The sequence below is a fragment of the Pseudophryne corroboree genome, chromosome 6, assembly GCF_028390025.1.
Source record: "Pseudophryne corroboree isolate aPseCor3 chromosome 6, aPseCor3.hap2, whole genome shotgun sequence".
Classification (NCBI taxonomy): domain Eukaryota; kingdom Metazoa; phylum Chordata; class Amphibia; order Anura; family Myobatrachidae; genus Pseudophryne; species Pseudophryne corroboree.
In genome coordinates this window covers 388,881,574-388,904,960 of record NC_086449.1, presented here as the reverse complement: position 1 = coordinate 388,904,960, position 23,387 = coordinate 388,881,574, and the positions used below count along the sequence as shown (strand labels likewise).

At 44.7% G+C, this 23,387-nt stretch overlaps 1 protein-coding gene across 2 annotated transcripts; it reads right to left on the bottom strand.

Annotated features, from left to right (window-relative positions):
- Nucleotides 1–4,215: 4,215 nt before the first annotated feature.
- On the bottom strand, nt 4,216–18,737 carry LOC134932401 (tubulin alpha-3 chain-like). Of its 2 annotated transcripts, XM_063926773.1 has the most exons (4): nt 18,629–18,737; nt 17,881–18,103; nt 13,524–13,672; nt 4,216–5,368 (listed from the first exon to the last, which is right to left on the bottom strand). In XM_063926773.1, exons 1-4 carry the CDS (start codon nt 18,629–18,631, stop codon nt 4,391–4,393), a joined length of 1,353 nt encoding a protein of 450 aa, XP_063782843.1. In that variant the 5' UTR covers nt 18,632–18,737; the 3' UTR covers nt 4,216–4,390. The 2 variants fall into 2 exon arrangements, with proteins under 2 accessions (XP_063782843.1, XP_063782842.1); XM_063926772.1 differs by lacking the exon at nt 18,629–18,737 and having other exon boundaries at nt 17,881–18,118.
- Nucleotides 18,738–23,387: the final 4,650 nt, after the last annotated feature.

The window sequence follows — 23,387 nt, the reverse complement described above, 5'->3', positions numbered from 1 at the left end:
ACCGCATATGGCGAAAATATGTTGCGTGGTGTGAGGCCAGGAAGGCCCCAACGGTAGAATTTCAGCTGGGCCAGTTCCTGCACTTCCTACAGTCAGGGGTGACTATGGGCCTTAAATTGGGTTCCATTAAGGTCCAGATTTCGGCTCTATCGATTTTCTTCCAGAGAGAATTGGCTTCACTACCTGAAGTTCAGACTTTTGTTAAGGGAGTGCTGCATATTCAGCCCCCTTTTGTGCCTCCAGTGGCACCTTGGGATCTCAACGTGGTGTTGGATTTCCTAAAGTCACATTGGTTTGAGCCACTGAAAACCGTGGATTTAAAATATCTCACGTGGAAAGTGGTCATGTTGTTGGCCTTGGCTTCGGCCAGGCGGGTTTCAGAATTGGCGGCTTTGTCATGTAAAAGCCCTTATCTGATTTTCCATATGGATAGGGCAGAACTGAGGACTCATCCCCAGTTTCTCCCCAAAGTGGTATCAGCTTTTCATCTGAACCAACCTATCGTGGTGCCTGCGGCTACGAATGACTTGGAGGCTTCCAAGTTGTTGGATGTAGTCAGGGCCCTAAAAATTTATGTTTCCAGGACAGCTGGAGTCAGGAAGACTGACTCGCTTTTTATCCTGTATGCACCCAACAAGTTGGGTGCACCTTCTTCTAAGCAGACTATTGCTCGCTGGATCTGTAGTACGATTCAGCTTGCACATTCTGCGGCTGGACTGCCGCATCCTAAATCAGTGAAAGCCCATTCCACAAGGAAAGTGGGCTCTTCTTGGGCGGCTGCCCGAGGGGTCTCGGCTCTTCAACTTTGCCGATCTGCTACTTGGTCAGGGGCAAACACGTTTGCTAAATTCTACAAATTTGATACCCTGGCTGAGGAGGACCTTGAGTTCTCTCATTCGGTGCTGCAGAGTCATCCGCACTCTCCCGCCCGTTTGGGAGCTTTGGTATAATCCCCATGGTCCTTACGGAGTCCCCAGCATCCACTTAGGACGTTAGAGAAAATAAGAATTTACTCACCGGTAATTCTATTTCTCATAGTCCGTAGTGGATGCTGGGCGCCCATCCCAAGTGCGGATTGTCTGCAATACTTGTACATAGTTATTGCTTAACTAAAGGGTTATTGTTGAGCTCTGTTGAGAGGCTCAGTTGTTATCATGCTGTTAACTGGGTATTGTATCACGAGTTGTACGGTGTGATTGGTGTGGCTGGTATGAGTCTTACCCGGGATTCAAAATCCTTCCTAATTGTGTCAGCTCTTCCGGGCACAGTATCCTAACTGAGGTCTGGAGGAGGGTCTTAGTGGGAGGAGCCAGTGCACACCAGTAGTCTAAAGCTTTCTTTGTAGTTGTGCCCAGTCTCCTGCGGAGCCGCTAATCCCCATGGTCCTTACGGAGTCCCCAGCATCCACTACAGACTATGAGAAATAGAATTACCAGTGAGTAAATTCTTATTTTAAAAAAAAAAAAAGTTCTTTATTAAAGTTGAAAAAGTATTTTTTTTAAATATTTAAACTAGATATGAGTGGGTTCGGTTCCTCGAGATCCTAACTTCACCCATTTTATGCAGTTCCAAGGCAGCCTTGGATCTTCCCACCTTGCTTGGTTAACCAGAACGCCCCCAAATGTCATCATCCCGCTGTCAGATTCTCTCGGGATTCGTATTCTATATAAGGAGCCGCGCGTCGCCACCATTTTCACTCGTGCTTTAGAGATGATAGCGAGAGGATGTGGCTGCGTTCTCTCAGTTTCTGTGTTCACTGTGCTGCAAATATCTACGTTCTCTGCCTGAAAAAACTCCATATCTGTGCTGCCTTGTAGGAGGACAGTGCATAATTTTTCTGACCACCAGAGTGTGTGTGGTGTGATGTGAATATACATACAGCAGTACAGTAGTCCATTGCTCTACCTCTGTGTCGTCAAGTATACTATCCATATCTGTCCTGCATTGTAATTTTGCGCAGTATATAGTAGGAGGACAGTGCAGAATTTTGCAGACTATATCTATACTATAGATCTCTCTCTATCTCAGTACGGTACAGTAAGCCATTGCTATTGATATATTACTGGCATATAATTCCACACATTAAAAGATGGAGAACAAAAATGGGGAGGGTAAAATAGGGAAAGATCAAGATCTACTTCCACCTCGTGCTGAAGCTGCTGCCATTAGTCATGGCCGAGACGATGAAATGCCATCAATGTCGTCTGCCAAGGCCGATGCCCAATGTCATAGCAGAGGGCTTGTAAAATCCAAAAAAAAAAAAAGTTCAGTAAAATGACCCAAAAATCAAAATTAAACGCATCTGATAAGCGTAAACTTGCCAATGTGCCATTTACGACACGGAGTGGCAAGGAATGGCTGAGGCCCTGTCCTATGTTCCTCATGACTAGTGGGTCAGCTTCACATGAGGATGGAAGCACTCATCCTCCCTCTAGAAAAATGAAAAGACTTTAACTGGCAAAAGCACAGCAAAGAACTGTGCGTTCTTCTAGATCACAAATCCCCAAGGAGAATCCAATTGTGTCGGTTGTGATGCCTGACCTTCCCAACACTGGACGGGAAGAGGTGGCACCTTCCACCATTTGCATGCCCCCTGCAAGTGCTGGAAGGAGCACCCACAGTCCAGTTCCTGATAGTCAAATTGAAGATGTCACTGCTGAAGTACACCAGGATGAGGATATGGGTGTTGCTGGCGCCGAGGAGGAAATTGACAAGGAGGATTCTGATGGTGAGGTGGTTTGTTTAAGTCAGGCACCCAGGGAGACACCTGTTGTCCATGGGACGAATATGGCCATTGACATGCCTGGTCAAATTACAAAAAAAAAAAAACAAACACCTTCGGTGTGGAATTATTTCAACAGAAATGCGGACAACAGGTGTCAAGCCGTGTGTTGCCTTTGTCAAGCTGTAATAAGTAGGGGTAAGGACATTAACCACCTAGGAACAGCCTCCCTTATACGTCACCTGGAGCACATTCATCAGAAGTCATTGACAAGTTCAAAAACTTTGGGTGACAGCGGAAGTAGTCCACTGACAACTAAATCCCTTCCTCTTGTTGTAACCAAGCTCCTGCAAACCACACCACCAACTCACTCAGTGTCAATTTCCTCCTTAGACAAGAAAGCCAATAGTTCTGCAGGCCATGTCACTGGCAAGTCTGATGAGTCCTCTCCTGCCTGGGATTCCTCAGATGCATCCTTGAGTGTAACACCTACTGCTGCTGGGAGTCGATCGTCATCCCAGAGGGGAAGTCAGAAGACCACTTGTACTACTTCCAGTAAGCAATTAACTGTCCAACAGTCCTTTGCGAGGAAGATGAAATATCACAGCAGTCATCCTGCTGCAAAGCAGATAACTCATGTCTTGGCAGCTTCGGTGGTGTTTAACGTGTGTCTGGTATCCGTTAATTCACAGGGAACTAGACAATTGCTTTTAGGACTAAAAAAAAATATTGTGAGGTGTTCAGAATAGACTGGAAATGAGTGGAAATTATGGTTGAGGTTAATACTACGGGATCAAAATGACCCCCAAATTCTATGGTTTAAGCTGTTTTTGAAGGTTTTTTTTTTTTTTTTTTTTTAAACACCCGAATCAGACAAAAAAAATTTCAGGGAGGTTTTGCCAAAACACGTCCGAATCCAAAACACGTCCGCAGAACCAAATCCAAAACCCGAAAAATTTCCGGTGCACATCTAATTTAAACATTATATTATGCACATCTGCAGAACAGATCTCATAAAAACAGTGGGAATGCACAGTTGCATGAAATCTGACCATGCCAGTTAAGCAGTTAAATCAACTGTTACTGAGCAAACGCTAATTAGATACCTCTACAACAGAGTTACCCCCAAACTCCATTACAGTCCAGGTTTTAAGGATAGCCATGCTTAAGTCCAGATGACTGAGGTACTAATTAAGTCACCTTTGCTCAAGCATTGATATCCTTACAATTTGGACTGTAATGGCAAAATTTGGGCAACTGCTCGGCAAGATTAGTTCAGGTCAATAAACATGTAACACAAGCTATTTGCTCTGGTCACACGTTAAAAATCTTCTTTCATAGCTTAAATGTAACAAACCCCATAACATGTTCACATGAACAGTCACATTTTACTTCCCAGCCCAAGGCTCCTGCTACAGCAGTCAGTTTCAGCTTACAAGAGTGTCATTGTTTTGTTCATATGAACTCTGATTAAAGAAGTTCAAACAAAATAATGCATTGTTTTTTTTTTTTATTTATACAAGAGCATAAACGTTATTTCAATGCAATGTAAACTTATATCCTGGGCCCTGTTTGATAAGAAAAACATTGTTTATCTACAGAACTGCAGTACTCATTTAATACCAACATTTAGAACACTGTGTGGCTCCAAATAATCTAAAGCAAGGTTTAGTATTCATCTTCCTCTTCACCTGCACCATCACCAGATTCTGTTCCCACCTCTTCATAATCCTTTTCCAAAGCAGCCATATCCTCTCTTGCTTCAGAGAACTCCCCTTCCTCCATTCCCTCTCCCACATACCAGTGTACAAATGCTCTCTTGGAATACATTAGGTCAAATTTATTGTCTAATCTGGCCCATGCCTCCGCTATAGCTGTAGTATTACTCAGCATACAGACAGCACGTTGAACTTTGGCCAAGTCTCCTCCTGGGACCACAGTTGGGGGCTGGTAGTTGATGCCCACCTTAAATCCAGTAGGACACCAATCAACAAACTGAATTGTCCTCCTGGTTTTAATTGCGGCTATTGCAGCATTTACATCTTTGGGCACTACATCACCTCTATATAACAGACAGCAAGCCATGTATTTACCACGCCGGGGGTCACATTTCACCATCTGATTGGAATATTCAAAGCAAGCATTTGTGATCTCCGGCACAGACAGCTGCTCATGGTATGCTTTCTCTGCAGATATTATGGGTGAGTAGGTGACCAGTGGGAAATGAATTCTAGGATAAGGTACCAAGTTAGTTTGGAACTCTGTTAAGTCAACATTCAAAGCACCATCAAACCTCAAGGAAGCTGTGATAGAAGAGACTATTTGGGCAATTAATCTGTTCAAGCTGGTATAAGAAGGACGCTCAATATCCAGGTTCCTGTTGCATATGTCGTAGATTGCCTCATTGTCTACCATGAAGGAGCAGTCTGAATGTTCCAGAGTCGTGTGGGTTGTCAGAATAGAGTTGTATGGTTCTACCACTGCAGTAGAGATCCTGGGGGCAGGATAAACCGAGAACTCCAGCTTTGATTTTTTCCCATAATCAACAGAAAGACGTTCCATCAATAATGATGTAAAACCAGAACCTGTGCCACCTCCAAAACTATGAGAAACCAGAAATCCTTGAAGCCCACTGCACTGGTCGGACTGCAAATGAAAAAAAGAAAATCTCACAGATTGAAGCCTGAGCCATTTTTAAGTGATTTTATTATCAGTACAACAACTTTCCATTAAAGTTAAAACCTAATACCCATGTATTACATTTTCTAAAAATTAACAGTTTTGGGGTGCCACACCCTGCACCTAGATATAGCGCTAGGGACCCCAAATATACAGAGACCATGATGCAGCTTTGGTGCTTATTCATACATTTGCACAAATATGTGCAAGATCTCTGAATTCTAATATTGTGGGATTTAAATCGGATTACTCTTATTCAGGGTGCTGGGGGAAACAAGGTCTCTTTTCTTGCTTAGAAATACCCCTCCCTTTCAAGCACCTGAATGATATCATTAAGCTGATTGAGCATATACCATTATATGTCAGTTTTCTTGGAACAAAGACCAAAATAGTTAAGAGTGACCGTTTTACTTGTCTATGAGAACAAGCTTTAAAAAAAAAAAAAAAAAAAAAAAAAAAAAAGAAGAAGGTTTCTTCAACATGTCCTATATAATTGGCTAACTGCTCCTCACCTTCTGTTATGTGCGCCGGTGGCCACTAGAGGCCACCAAACAGACCCAATGAAAGTTATACAGGGAGATGTTACAGCCTGCTGATTACCCAAAAACACTGAGCCACATGTTTCACACTTGCTGAACATGGAGAGGGTGCTGGGGAAAGTTGGGGTAGGTTTTTTGTGTGGCAGTTGCCATAACAACCTTTCATATTCAAAGTGAACTGGATTTTCTATATCCTTTCGTTTGATTTCCACTTAGTTACATTACTGATCCTCACCTATGTGGTGCCACTGGAAGGACAAGGACACACCCTATGCACACTGCACCCCTCACCATATACTGCCCCTATATACACACACTGCACCCTCATACACCTCCATATAGTGCCCCCTATATCATACCTCAACGGGATCAGTAGGGTTTACAGCTGGACAGGATGCCAGAGGCTAGAATACAGACAGCAGCATCCCATCCAGGAGAATCCTGACAGCCCCCCATACCTCATCTGCCCCTACCCTAAACCTAACCCTCCCTTGTGGGTGCCTAACCTTGTCCGCTGTCTAAAGCCAACCCTCCCTGCATGATGCCTAATCCTAACTATCCCCATTCCCTAACCTTCTCACCCCTGTACCCTAACACCCACCCCCCCCCTTCTTGCCTGATCGCACCCTCCCCCTGTGGTCGGACACCAGCGCATCCACCTGTCAGGATGCCAGTGTAGTTATATAGACGCCAGCATTTCGACCTCCTTCAGGATAGTAGTCAGTATATCAGCCGCTGGGATCCCGCCTGTCGGGAAGCTAACTGCTTCCTCACATGACCCTCTCTAGGAGGGATAGAATGTTCTGCTCCTGGACTTTCCTCTTAAATTATGATTGCCAGCACCTGTTTTGAGAGGCGATTCACCACAGGTGCTGGCAATCATAAAGAGGGAAGTCCAGGAGCAGAGCATTCAACCCTCCTGGAGAGGGTCATGTTGAGAGGTAAGCTATACACAGGGCATCTTCCTCCTCCATATACTGCTCCCCCCATATACCACATACTCTGCACCCCCTCCCCAATTTACTATGCTGCAACCCAAGGCTAATTGCCATCCCGGGACTCTGCAAGTAGCAGCAGTAACCAGGAAATAAATGTGGTAACTGCAACACAGTTCCACAGTACTCAGAGTGGAGGCACCGGGGAACACGTGTGGCCACTTACCAGCAGGTGGAGAAGGTGGATCAGTCCAGCAGGAAAGAGCGAGACCCTCTGTGGGGTGACCGGAAGGAGGAGAGGAGTCTGTGCTGAGGCTGCAGATAATCAGCTCAACTGCCTTACATATTCTGTGTTCCGGTGGGGTGTGGTATTGAAAGTCGACAGTAACTAGGTCGACCACTATTGGTCGACAGTAACTAGGTCGACAGTGTCTAGGTCGACAGGGTCTTTAGGTCGACATGTCAAAGGGTCGACATGTTTTTAATGTTATTTTGGTGTCGTTTTCTTCGTAGAGTGACCGGGAACCCCAATTAGTGCACCGCGTCCTCGCATAGCTCGCTTCGCTCGCCATGCTTCGGGCATGGTGCCTTTGCTCCGTTACCGCTTCGCTCAGCACAGATTACCATTCCAATCGTAGTCCACGTGGATCGTTAAGTATGAAAAGGTTCAAAAAAAGAAGAAAAAAAAAATTGTGAAAAAAACTCATGTCGACCTTTTGACCTAGAACATGTCGACCTAAAGACCCTGTCGACCTAGACACCCTGTCGACCAATAGTGGTCGACCTAGTTACTGTCGACTTTGTCCGGATCCCGTTCCGGTGGAGGGGCAGGGTCCTGTGCTTGCCCCTCTGACACCAGCCATGGCCAGACCCATCTGGCCAGCTGCTGGTGGCTACTAGTGTCCTCTACCCCCAGACTGGACAAGAGCTGTGCAGGGACTGGTGAGCTTACACGTGCCAGTACTGGTGTATATAATGCATCATTATAGCCTGCCCATTACTATATCTATAGAGCTATTATCATTTATATGGCACCACAGGGGTTCTGCAGCACCCAATTACAGAATACTTAAATTATGAAAACCGGAAAACAGCAACTTACAGTTGACAATACAGGACAAGTACAGGAGAAATAAACAGCTACATCAGCAGGTGACACTAAGTATCAGGTGGCAGAAGACTGCTGGATTTGGTGCAGTTGATTATTAAATTAAGAAAGGATAAGCACATGAGGGAAGAGGGCCCTACTTGCGAGAGCTTACATTGTAAAGGGGAGGAGTAGACAGACAGGGGTAACACAGACGGGGTACATAGAGAGCGTGGAACAGAGGGTTTAGATGAGATTTGGCTGGGTTTGGTGAAGTGGGTCTTGAGAGCCCGTTTGAAGTTGGAGTGTGAGAGGTAGGGAATTCCAGATAAATGGAGCAGCACGTGAAAAATCTTGGAGGTGGGAGGAAGTAATCAGGCAGGAGAGTGTGCATTAGCAGAGCAAAGAGGATGGGTGGGAGTCTAAAGGGAGATAAGGTCAGAGATGTAGATGGGAGAGTAGTGAGTGAGGGCTTTGTAAGCGAGTGTGAGAAGCTTGAAATGGATTCTGAAAGGGGAGCCAGTGAAGGTCTTGTAAGAGAGGAGAGGTGGACGTATTGCGTTTGGTGTGGAAAATGAACTGGGCAGCAGCACTGAGGATAGATTGGAGTGGAGGGTAGTATTTGTCAGGAATGCCACAGTCAGGAGGAGATTACCATAGTCCAGTCTGGAAATGACCAGTGAGTTGATAAGTCTTCGTAGCATCCTGGGTCAGAAAGGGTCTGATCCTGGAATTTTTTAGATGAAAATAGCAGGTTTACAAGAAGTGCTGAATGTGTGGTTTGAAGGAGAGGGAGGAATCAAGGATGACTTCAAGACAGCGCACTTGGGGGGAGGGGGGGGGGGGCTAGAGGAGATAGTAGTGCTATCAATAGATAAGATTGTAGGAGGTGAAGTTATGTGGGAGGGAGGGAAGATGATCAGCTCGGCCTTCGACATGTTAAGTTTAAGAAAGAGCTTGGACATCCAAACAGAGATAGCAGAGACACAAGTGAGGAGAGCAGGGGAGAGGTCTGGAGAGGAAAGATTTGTGTCAGCATAGATATTGGAAGCCAAAAGAACTAATGAGCTTACCTAGTGGGGATGTATAGAGAGAAGAGGACCAAGGACAGAACCTTGGGGTACACCTATAGTTAGTGGAAGTGATGGGGAGGTGGAGTCATGAGAGCAGACCGAATGAACAGTCAGAGAGGTAGGAAGACAGCCAAGAGAGCAGTATCACGCAGACCAATGGAGTGAAGGATTTGTAGTAGGAGAGTGGTCCACAGTGTCAAAAGCAACAAAGAGATCAAGAAGAATAAGTAGAGAGTAGGGTCCCTTAGATTTAGCAGCATGAAGGTCATTGCATACTTTTGTAAGGGCAGTTTCAGTGTAGTGGAGAGGACAGAAGCCAGACTGGAATGGGTCAAGCAGTGAGTGAGGAAAGGAAGTAAGGCGGTTGTAGACTATACGCTCAAGGAGTTTGGGGGCAAAAGGGAGGAGAGAGATGGGTCGGTAGCAGTGGCGCATGCAGGGGGGGTTTCCGAGTACCCAGAAACCCCCCCTCACTAAAAAAAAAAAAAAAAAAAATTTTTTTTTTTTAGTTTTTTTTTTCTGCATGACTATTATGCCTGCTGTCTTCCTGGTGGTACTTATAAGTGCTTAATAAAAGTTTACTTTATTTTAATTATAGTACATATATATCCATGTGCATACATCTATACACATAAACATACACGCACATACATATAAACATACACACACACACACACATACACATAAACATACACACACACACACACATACATATAAACATACACACACACACATATACATACATATAAACATACACACACACACCTACATATAAACATACACACACACCTACATATAAACATACACACACACACCTACATATAAACATACACACACACACACACCTACATATAAACATACACACACACACACACACACACACACACCTACATATAAACATACACACACACACCTACATATAAACATACACACACACACACACCTACATATAAACATACACACACACACACACCTACATATAAACATACACACACACCTACATATAAACATACACACACACCTACATATAAACATACACACACACACACCTACATATAAACACACACACACACACACCTACATATAAACACACACACACACACACCTACATATAAACACACACACACACACACCTACATATAAACATACACACACACACCTACATATAAACATACACACACACACCTACATATAAACATACACACACACACCTACATATAAACATACACACACACACACACACATATAAACATACACACACACACACACACCTACATATAAACATACACACACACACCTACATATAAACACACACACACACCTACATATAAACATACACACACACACACACCTACATATAAACATACACACACACACACACCTACATATAAACATACACACACACACACCTACATATAAACATACACACACATATACCTACATATAAACATACACACACACATATACCTACATATAAACATACACACACACATATACCTACATATAAACATACACACACACATATACCTACATATAAACATACACACACACATATACCTACATATAAACATACACACACACATATACCTACATATAAACATACACACACATATACCTACATATAAACATACACACACATATACCTACATATAAACATACACACATATACCTACATATAAACATACACACACACATATACCTACATATAAACATACACACACACACACATATACCTACATATAAACATACACACACACACATATACCTACATATAAACATACACACACATATACCTACATATAAACATACACACACACATATACCTACATATAAACATACACACACATATACCTACATATAAACATACACACACACATATACCTACATATAAACATACACACACATATACCTACATATAAACATACACACACACATATACCTACATATAAACATACACACACATATACCTACATATAAACATACACACACACATATACCTACATATAAACATACACACACACATATACCTACATATAAACATACACACACACACATATACCTACATATAAACATACACACACACATATACCTACATATAAACATACACACACATATACCTACATATAAACATACACACACACATATACCTACATATAAACATACACACACACACATATACCTACATATAAACATACACACACACACATATACCTACATATAAACATACACACACATATACCTACATATAAACATACACACACACACACACATATACCTACATATAAACATACACACACACACATATACCTACATATAAACATACACACACATATACCTACATATAAACATACACACACATATACCTACATATAAACATACACACACATATACCTACATATAAACATACACACACACATATACCTACATATAAACATACACACACACATATACCTACATATAAACATACACACACACATATACCTACATATAAACATACACACACACATATACCTACATATAAACACACACACACATATACCTACATATAAACATACACACACACATATACCTACATATAAACATACACACACACATATACCTACATATAAACATACACACACACATATACCTACATATAAACATACACACACACATATACCTACATATAAACATACACACACACACATATACCTACATATAAACATACACACACACATATACCTACATATAAACATACACACACACATATACCTACATATAAACATACACACACACACATATACCTACATATAAACATACACACACATATACCTACATATAAACATACACACACACACATATACCTACATATAAACATACACACACACATACCTACATATAAACATACACACACACATATACCTACATATAAACATACACACACATATACCTACATATAAACATACACACACACATATACCTACATATAAACATACACACACACATATACATACATATAAACATACACACACACATATACCTACATATAAACATACACACATATACATATATAAACATACACACACATATACATACATATAAACATACACACATACATACATATAAACATACACACATATATACATACATATAAACACACACACATATATACATACATATAAACACACACACACACATATATACATACATATAAACACACACACATATATACATACATATAAACACACACACACATATATACATACATATAAACACACACACATATATACATACATATAAACACACACACATATACATACATATAAACACACACACATATATACATACATATAAACATACACACATATATACACACATACATACACACATATATACATACACACATATATACATACACACATATATACATACATATAAACACACACATATATACATACATACATACATACATACACACATACATATACACATACATACACTAGTTTTACGGACCCATCATATACTGGGTCACCTCAGTCCCCACCCCCGTGCTTGGCTCCACCCAGTTCTGGAAACCCCCCCATGCAAATCCTGCGTTTGCCACTGGGTAGTTGGAAGAGTGTTCAGATCAAGGGTAGGTTTTTTTTTAAGAATCTGAGAGATGAGTGCATGCTTGAAGGCAGAGGGGACAGTCCCTGATGAGAGGTAGAGATTGAGAACATGGGAAAGATGGGAACAGGCAGGAGAGAGGTAGAGGAGGCAGGAGGGAATAGGGTCAAGTGGGGAGGTGGTGAGGGGACAGGAACGAATGAGTGCCATGACTTCCTCACCAGATGCATGGGAGAAAGATGTCAGTTGGTGAGAGGGGTGGTAAGGGATGGGAGGAGACTGGTTGCTGATGGTCTGATGTGATGTCCTGATGTATGGAGTCAATTTTGGATGTGCAGTAAGTGGCAAGTGAAGAGCAGAGAGTGAGGAAGGGAGACGAGGTGGAGGTGGGCAGAGGAGTGAGTTGAGAGAGGCAAAGAGGCACCGGGGGTTGGAAGACTAGGAGGAGATGAGGTTCTTGAAGTATGATTGTTTAAGCAAGAGAAAAAGGGCAGCACTTAAGGAGACCAAAAGTTTGAAATTGAGGAAGTTTGCCTTAGAGCGCAATTTCCTCTAGTGTTGCTCAGCAGTACATGAGCATTTTTGCAGATATCTGGTGCATTTGGTGTGCCAGGGTTGAGGTGTTAATTTTCAAGGGTGAATACATACAGTATATCAGGCTACACCCTCAGCATGATAGAGCCCCAGCTCACAGTAGCAGGACTTCCAGAAACCTGGCAGCTCCTGTATGAGTAGCTACCACCACCCCCCTATAATCCAGCCCTGGTGTCCATCATTTTGACAGGCTTTTAACTCGTGAAGAAATAAATAATCTAAAACCAATTCAATTATTTAATGAAGAACCTTTAACAGCTCTTTTCTATATACTTTTACTCACAAGACTAGCTAGAATGTACTTGCCATCTTTCGTATCTTGTCCAGTACAGAATCTATTAACTCCTTGCCAATTGTATAGTGTCCACGGGCATAGTTATTGGCAGCATCTTCTCTTCCGGTAATTAGCTGTTCTGGATGGAATAAGCTTTTATAGCACCCAGTTCTGATCTCATCTGTTTAAAGAAATGTGCAGAGTGTTCTCACATTAGAGTAAGCATTTACACTTTTCATAATTAGACAAGAGACAGATCATAGGAACAGATTTTAGAAAGCAAACAATCAGATGGACAGCAGTTCCAATGAGGGCTAGCTAGACCTTTCCAGAAAGAAAGCCATCATAAGATGCGAATAAGTTTGTAGGAGGATTAAATACTGATCATTGGGGTAAATGTATGAAAAGTCATTATGGAAGGGTGGGGGAGTGGCGCGCATGTATTGCTTCCCCCCCATTCCCCCACGTATGACAGCAGTGATGTGCGTATGTGCCGGGGAAATGTAACAGTCAGAAGCAACAGGTGTTTAAGAACCAACTCCACAGCAGGGACAGCTCTGTCCCTGGGGGTGGCAGGTGCCGGCTCCAGGTGAGATCTCACGCGAGTAGAGCGATCACATACACGCACAGGGCGACCGCACGCTGTGTGCTCAGGTGGGCAATGCCAGAGTGGGGAGTTTTCATTAGCAGACAAGATAATCATACATCTTGTTGGAGTGGTTTCCTGCTTCACCTCAGTAATGAGGCAAAAGCAGAAGTGTTATAATGGCATGGATCGTGCCGCTATAATATATTCACCCCATTGATAGCTATGGTGGCATGAATTTGATTCTTCACTTTTCAATTCAGTCTTATTGCTACAGGTACTTAAGAGTCTGCATGAAGAGCATTATATGAAGTCAAGTCTATATTCATGGAATATCTATGGCAGAGGTTCTCAAACTCGGTCCTTGGGGGCACACAGTGCATGTTTTGCAGGTCTCCTCACAGAATCACAAGTGAAATAATTAGCTCCACCTGTGGACCTTTTAAAATGTGTCAGTGAGTAATTAATACACCTGTGCACCTGCTGGGTTACCTGCAAAACATGCACTGTGTGTGCCCCCGAGGACAGAGTTTGAGAACCTTTGATCTATGGGGTTGATTCAATTGAGAGTGATGTGAATAGCACCGGGAAGGAGGTCCCTGAGCTGTTCAGTTCAGCGCGCTGTTATGTTGGAGAATGCCGGTACTTGCACCTTAAACTGCACGTTTGTCATGAGGAAGGGCATTCTGACTTAAGTGCCCCGTTGCGATGCAGTCTGTGCCACACTAAGGCACAAATTAGCATCATGGCACTACTTTTGTCAAATTTCTGCTCACACCTCAGGAGGGGTGTAAGCAGAAATCCTGTAGTCCGAATTAACAGCGTGCTGAATTGAACAGCTCCAGGACCTTCTACCCTACACAATTTACAACACACTGAATTGAATCTATAATAGGGGCAGTGTGTGTGTGGCACACATGGGCTCCTGGGTCCAGACTGCACAACAATAGACTACACTTTTCTGTGCATTAGAGCTGCAGAAATCACTGGGAAAATGGCTTGGATGCTATTTTTCCAAAGATAGTCACATGTGCAGCAGTGATAACTGAGAAAATGGCACAGGTGCAATATTCCGATTAGTGCATGCACAGTAGAATTTGCCACAGTGCCAGACCCTATGCATGTGCCTGCATGAAAACTGCACACAGGCCCCCTCCATACGTGCATGTAGGGGGGGGGGGGGGGGCAGTGGCGGATCCAGGGGAGGGGCACATAGGCCCGTGCCCCCCCTGTCATTTCTAGCACTTTTTTTTTTCTCCCAAAGGTGAGCAACAGCAACACTCCGCTGCTGTCTCCATCAGTAATATTAGAGCCACGGCACTAAACAGCAGATCTAGAGCTCTGATTAAGAGCTCTATTCAGTGTAATAACGGGAGGTGACTGAGGGGGAGCTGTTGCGCACATCCTACTGCAGCAACGAGCTGCTCTCCTGCTACTGTACTGCGGAGCATCCTGTCTTCTCTGCCCCTACACTACAGTGGCAGTCTGGAGGAGCCTCTCACAGCCACAGTTGGTGATGTGTGTGGAGCAGTGACTGCGGTGAGTCATCACATCCAATTCAAGTCAGTCTAATGAGAGTGTGAAGCTTTTGGTTGGGCAGGAAGTCGGTCTGACTGAAAAACGTGACAGTCTGCAGTTAGTGTGTGTCTTCTGTGTGGGGGAAGTGACAGTCAGCAGTTAGTGTGTGTCTGAGTGGTGGTGGAGTCAGTTTTCAGTCCAAGTGTGTGTGTGTGGGGGTAAGAGCGGAACCAGTGAGTGCATGGGAGGGGGTAGTTTGCTGTTTGAGTGAGTGTTTTTTTTTTTTGGGGGGGGGGGGGGGGGGGGTGTACCACGTTGGAAATACGCCTTTACCTATACAACACATTGTAAAAACGTATACATGTGTAAGATGCATATGGGTGGTCTGCATATATGAGAGTGTATAGTGTTCACTCTAGCCTTCTTTCGCGGGGCGCTGCGCTCTGCCCCTTTTTCTGAGTGTCTGAATGCGCCCTGCCCATTTGTGCCCGCCCTGCTGATTACTAAAGGACTGCCGCTCCCGGCCGCACTGAAACTCCTCCCGCCGCGCTGCCACTCCTCCCCGCTACGCTGCCACGCCTCCCTGCCGCTGCCTCAGGCTTGTTGCGCTAATAGCTCTCGGCAATACTGTAGGCTGCTGGTGAGATGAGGAGGGCTGGGTTTGCCTCTCCCGCCGAGGCAAACCCAGCCCTCCTCTGTGTACATGACCCTATAAAAGAGGACGCCGGGTAGGATCAGTGTGGCGACCATTTTCATCCAGCTCCGCGGTGTGTGAGGGGGAGGGGGAGGGGGAGGGCGGACCAGCACGCTCACTCCCGCAGCATCAGCCCCCAGTAAGTTGTATTAACACACAAACATCATCTACGACTAGTGCTGCCAGATAGGTCACCTGGTGCCCCTTTAGTTTTAATCTGGCAGCACTCAACTAATCTTATAGTTTAATGAACTATATAAACCTTATTGAGACTTCAGAAATAAACTGGCAGCACATGAATGCTATATAAACCAACCTGGGACACCTTCGCTTCAATCTGACAGCACATTTAAAATACGATGTGCTGCCAGTTTATTTCCGAAGTGTCTCAATCAGGTTTATATAGCAACACGTGCTACCAGTTTAATTCTGAAGTGTTTCAATAGGGTTTATATAGCAATATGTGCTGCCAGTTTTTTCTGAAGTGTCTCAATAGGGTTTATATAGCAACATGTGCTGCCAGTTTAATTCTGAAGTGTCTCAATAGGATTTATATAGTTTAATAAACTATATAAACCCTATTGAGACACTTCAGAAATAAACTGGCAGCACATGAATGCTATATAAACCATTCTGGGACACCTTCGCTTCAATCTGACGGCACATTTAAACTTAATGTGCTGTCAGATTGAAGTGAAGGTGTCCCAGGATGTTTTATAAGATACAATGTGCTGCCAGTTTAAGACACATGCATACATATTACAGTATGTACATCATTTTGCCCTTCTTAATTAAAATGTGCCCTACCCAAGGTCAGCACCCTGCCCTAAAAAAAAAAATCCTAGAGTGAACGATCAATAGATAGATAATCCAGGAACGGCACTTGGAGACAAATGGTATCCAACTTGAAGTATATTTGGCTATTTTGTGTAAAATATACTGTACATCTGTGCATATAGAAGCCTCCACCCCTCATGAAAATCCTGCATTTGCCCCTGTCCTCCAATTTCAATCTATCTAGTCTATTACAAATAAAGGGATTCTACAGATGAAGGGCACAACATGTTCACTTTAAAAATATATTTTAATAAGTTGACAAAGTATTAACATACAGCCAGTAAGAGAAGCAAATGAATCAAGAATGGATTGCAAACACAGTTCGCTAATGGAATATACCGCCGGTAGGGTTACAGCCTTTGTATGAAAAAGCCAAGTCAACCATAGTGAGCCATTGGGTAAGACTGATTTTCTAATTAGTGTCATTCACAATGACCTATGGAATCTACATTGTAAAGGCAGTCATTCTTGGGGTTGGTCGGGGTAGGGGGGTTTGCAGGGCTTGTTGAAGCCAGTAGTCCTGCAACAGTAAGGTTATAGTTCCGAAGTAGCAGCTTTTGTAAACTGCGTTTGAGGTCAGATTTTAAAACTGCATTATATCAAGTGCAAAACAGTGAGCTTTGCACTTAAATTGGGTGCAGCTTTACATTAAGTCAAGCTTGCCAAGTGGCACCTTACATATGGCACCGCTTTGTAAATATATTCCATAGTATCACAGGCCTTCAAATGAGAGGAATTACAATGCATACCATACCTATAACTGTTTGCTCCAAGTCAATAAATATAGCTCTTGGTACATGCTTTCCTGCACCAGTCTCACTGAAGAAAGTGCCAAATGAAGAATCCACCATTGCCTGAGTCTTCTCACATGAAATGATGCCATCTGGTTGTATTCCATGTTCCAAACAATAGAGCTCCCAGCAAGAATTCCCCATCTGAACACCAGCCTGGCCAATATGGACAGATATGCATTCTCTCTGAAAGACAGACATGTAATCTCAGCACACAAGTTACCATACATATATACTGCACTTTTGGAACAACATGTCTGAGTCCCTATATTATAGGTTCCTATTGCGCAGTCAAACAGTAGCTAAAACTCCAAACAGCCAGTTTCCACTTAACATTGGCAAAAAAAAGGAAATCATAACAGATTAAGAACACAAGTTTTCTACTAGAAGAATCCCTGCCAAATGTCTACCACAGAATGGGTCAGTCAACAATTGAGCTATTTTTGGTATGGACTCTACCACGATTATCTACATTTTAAATGCCCATTGCAAAGCAAATTGTAAGACTCCAACCAGGGATGAAACCAGTTAGATTACTATTTTGTATGGTAACAACTGCAGATCAAGCTTTAAACAATGAAGACGTCAACCAAAGGTACAAAAGATTTTTTAGCTATACATAAAAAAAAAAAACATCCACACAAAAACAAAGATAAATCCACAACTCGATTAAACCATGAGCAACACAAACAAATAAAAGAATCACCTTACCATGATTTCACCTTTAACCCAAAGGCACACAGCAGCCTTCCACTCTACACACACTGCTTGTATAACAGATGCTGGAAACAGGTGCTTGATGCACACCCTGATTTATAAAGCAAGGCTAATATATCACCTGACAAGGGAAGAGAGCTTAAAGGAACACTATGCACCTAATCAGAATGAAACTCAATTAACCACTCACACACACTCTTGTGTAAAATGGGAAAAAACATCCGATGGTTATAAAAAGAGATAACACTGATCTGTTGCTATATGTTACTGCACATTTACACCTTTAGCAATGTTTGATGCTTGCACACAGCCCTTTATGTTCTCCAATTTAACAGTTTGCCACTTGACATCTCTGTAACACTGTTTTAATCAGCATTACAAAACAGAATCTTTAAAAAATTAAAGTTCTGTATAGCATTCTGTTAAGATTAATACAGGTTGAGTATCCCATATCCAAATATTCCAAAATACGGAATATTCCTAAATATGGAATTTTTGGAGTGAGAGTGAGATAGTGAAACCTTTGTTTTCTGATGGCTCAATGTACACAAACTTTGTTTAATACACAAAGTTATTAAATACTAAGCGATTCATCGCGCCCTACGAGCGCTCTTCACACCGTCGTAAGGGGCTACGCCCCCTTAACCCTTGCACACCCTTGTGGCATGCAATATTTGTATTATATGGAGTATTACCGCCAATCATAATTGTGCGAGTGGTTAATATTGCATGGACAAAGGAGGTGCGATGGTTAAGGGGTCACAGCCCCTTGCAACAGCGTGAACAGCGCACACAGGGCCTGATGAATCACCTAGTAGGTGCTGTGGTTGGGGGAGTTGCAGGTGTGGGGGAGACGCGAATGGGGGAGGGGGTCCGTGGGTGCCGCGGGTGGGGGAAGGGCAGTTGCAGGGGTGCCGCGGGTGGGGGAGGGGCTGCTGCAGTGGTGCCGCGGGTGGGGAAGGGGCGGGTGCATGGGTGCCGCAGGTGAGGGTCCGGAGCCACTGTAGGTGGGGGAGGATCGGTTGCGGGGGTGCCGCAGGTGGGGGAGGGGTGGGTGAGGTGAGGCTGCGGGTGGGAATGGGGCAGATACGGGGGTGCTGCGGGTGTGGGAGGGGGTCCGGAGCCACCGTGGGTGGTGGAGAGGGTGTGTGGGGGTGTTATGAGGGGAGGGGGTCTGGAGCCACCGCGGGTGGTGGAGGGGGGGTGTGCGGGTGCCGCGGATGGGGCCCAGAGGTACTGCGAGTGGGGGAGGGGAGGGTAATGCTTCTCCTACTTCTCCTCCTGGTAGCAGCTAAGCTGCTGTCCTCCCTTTGGCAGTGGCTCTCCCAGAGACTCGCACAGCAGCCAAGCAGCCAGTCACTATTGTTAACGCCGGTGTCCCAACGCGCCGCATTACAGGGAAGATGATGCACTCAATAAACTACAGCCCCCAGCAGGCCTTAGCACCGAAATGCTTCAACGCTAAGGGCTGCTGGGAGATGTAATTTATTTAGTGTGTCTACTTCCCTGTAATGCAGCGTGTTGGGACACCGGCACTAACAGTAGTGCCTGGCTGACAGAAGTGACTGACTCGCTGAATCAGTGTAAAAGGTGAGAGTGCTGTGCAGTGTCAGTGACAGCACTGTCACATTTTACATTGATTCAGCGGCCAGACATTACCCCCCGCGATATCACCCACTCTATCCATGACATTAGCCATCTCGGTGCTTCCAGGCAGGCAGCCCAGGTGCTGTGTTGCGGAGTCAGTGCCTCTGTGGATCTGGACGCGGCTGTGGCGGGGAGGCACTTCTGTGACATCACGCGCAGAGGAGGCTCTGGGGCTCAGATAGTATGCGGTGCAGGGAGGGCTATGAAAGCCTTCCGCTGCGCCGCTTTCATACACATCTATGCCAGTGGCCGCAGCAGCTTTTGTTCCACCTGCGCCGCGGCTAGGGAGTGGGGATTGTTGATGCCGGAGGGGGCAGCCAGACTGGCAGTAGGACATAGGACGCTGCAGTAAAAGGATTTTCTCTGACGTCCTAGTGGATGCTGGGAACTCCGTAAGGACCATGGGGAATAGACGGGCTCCGCAGGAGACTGGGCACTCTAAAAGAAAGATTAAGTACTATCTGGTGTGCACTGGCTCCTCCCTCTATGCCCCTCCTCCAGACCTCAGTTAGATTTCTGTGCCCGGCCCGAGTTGGATGCACACTAGGGGCTCTCCTGAGCTTCTAGAAAGAAAGTTTAAAATTAGGTTTTTTATTTTACAGTGAGACCTGCTGGCAACAGGCTCACTGCAACGAGGGACTAAGGGGAGAAGAAGCGAACCTACCTGCTTGCAGCTAGCTTGGGCTTCTTAGGCTACTGGACACCATTAGCTCCAGAGGGATCAACCGCAGGACCCGTCCTTGGTGTTCATTCCCGGAGCCGCGCCGCCGTCCCCCTTACAGAGCCAGAAGCATGAAGATGGTCCGGAAAATCGGCGGCAGAAGACTTCAGTCTTCACCAAGGTAGCGCACAGCACTGCAGCTCTGCGCCATTGCTCCTCATGCACACTTCACACTCCGGTCACTGAGGGTGCAGGGCGCTGGGGGGGGGCGCCCTGAGCAGCAATAAAAACACCTTGGCTGGCAAAATAACTACAATATATAGCCCCAGAGGCTATATATGTGGTAATTACCCCTGCCAGAATACAGAAAAAAGCGGGAGAAAAGTCAGCCGAAAAAGGGGCGGAGCTATCTCCCTCGGCACACTGGCGCCATTTTCTCTTCACAGTGTAGCTGGAAGACAGCTCCCCAGGCTCTCCCCTGTAGTTTTCAGGCTCAAGGGGTTAAAAAGAGAGGGGGGGGGGGCACTAAATTTAGGCACAATATTGGTTATACAAGCAGCTATTGGGGAAAACTCACTCAGTGATAGTGTTTATCCCTACAGTATATAGCGCTCTGGTGTGTGCTGGCATACTCTCTCTCTGTCTCCCCAAAGGGCTGTGTGGGGTCCTGTCCTCAGTCAGAGCATTCCCTGTGTGTGTGCGATGTGTCGGTACGGCTGTGTCGACATGTTTGATGAGGAGGCTTATGTGGAGGCGGAGCAGATGCTGAAAATGGGATGTCGCCCCCTGTGGGCCGACACCAGAGTGGATGGATAGGTGGAAGGTATTAACCGACAGTGTCAACTCCTTACATAAAAGGCTGGATGACGTAACAGCTATAGGACAGCCGGCTTCTCAGCCCGCGCCTGCCCAGGCGTCTCAAAGGCCATCAGGGGCTCAAAGACGCCCGCTCCCTCAGATGGCAGACACAGATGTCGACACGGAGTCTGACTCCAGTGTCGACGAGGTTGAGACATATGCACAATCCACTAGGAACATCCGTTACATGATCTCGGCAATAAAAAATGTGTTACACATTTCTGACATTAACCCAAGTACCACTAAAAAAGGGTTTTATGTGTGGGGAGAAAAAGCAGGCAGTGTTTTGTTCCCCCATCAAATGAGTGAATGAAGTGTGAAAAAGCGTGGGTTCCCCCGATAAGAAACTGGTAATTTCTAAAAAGTTACTGATGGCGTACCCTTTCCCGCCAGAGGATAAGTTACGCTGGGAGATATCCCCTAGGGTGGATAAAGCACTCACACGTTTGTCAAAAAAGGTGGCACTGCTGTCTTAGGATACGGCCACTTTGAAGGTACCTGCTGATAAATAGCAGGAGGCTATCCTGAAGTCTGTATTTACACACTCAGGTTCTAGACTGAGACCTGCAGATAGTGCTGCTGCAGCGTGGTCTGTAACCCTTTCAAACAGGGATACTATTTTGCGAACATAAGACGTCGTCTTATATATGAGGGATGCACAGAGGGATATTTTGCCGGCTGGCATCCAGAATTATTGCAATGTCCATTCTGTCAGGAGGGTATTAGAGACCCGACACTGGACAGGTGATGCTGACTTTAAAAGGCACATAGAGCCTTATAAGGGTGAGGAGTTGTTTGGGGATGGTCTCTGGGACCTCGTATCCACAGCAACAGCTGGGATGAAAATTTTTTACCTCAGGTTTCCTCACAGCCTAAGAAAAGCACTGTATTATCAGGTACAGTCCTTTCGGCTTCAGAAAAGCAAGCGGGTCAAAGGAAAAAGCTGCACCAGTCAGCCAGTTCCCAGAATCAAAATTCTTCCCCCGCTTCCTCTGAGTCCACCGCATGACGCGGGGGCTCCACAGGCATAGCCAGGTACGGTGGGGGGCCGCCTCAAAAATTTCAGCGATCAGTGGGCTCGCTCACAGGTGGATCCCTGGATCCTTCAAGTAGTATCTCAGGGGTACAAGCTGGAATTCGAGGCGTCTCCCCCCCGCCGTTTCCTCAAATCTGCCTTGCCGACAACTCCCTCAGGCAGGGAGGCTGTGCTAGAGGCAATTCACAAGCTGTATTCCCAGCAGGTGATAGTCAAGGTGCCCCTACTTCAACAAGGACGGGGTTACTATTCCACACTGGTTGTGGTACCGAAACCGGACGGTTCGGTGAGACCCATTTTAAATTTGAAATCCTTGAACACATACATTAAAAAATTCAAGTTCAAGATGGAATCGCTCAGGGCGATTATTGCAAGCCTGAAGGAGGGGGATTACATGGTGTCCCTGGACATCAAGGATGCTTACCTACATGTCCCCATTTACCATCCTCATCAGGAGTACCTCAGATTTGTGGTACAGGATTGCCATTACCAATTCCAGACACTGCCGTTTGGACTGTCCACGGCACCGAGGGTCTTTACCAAGGTAATGG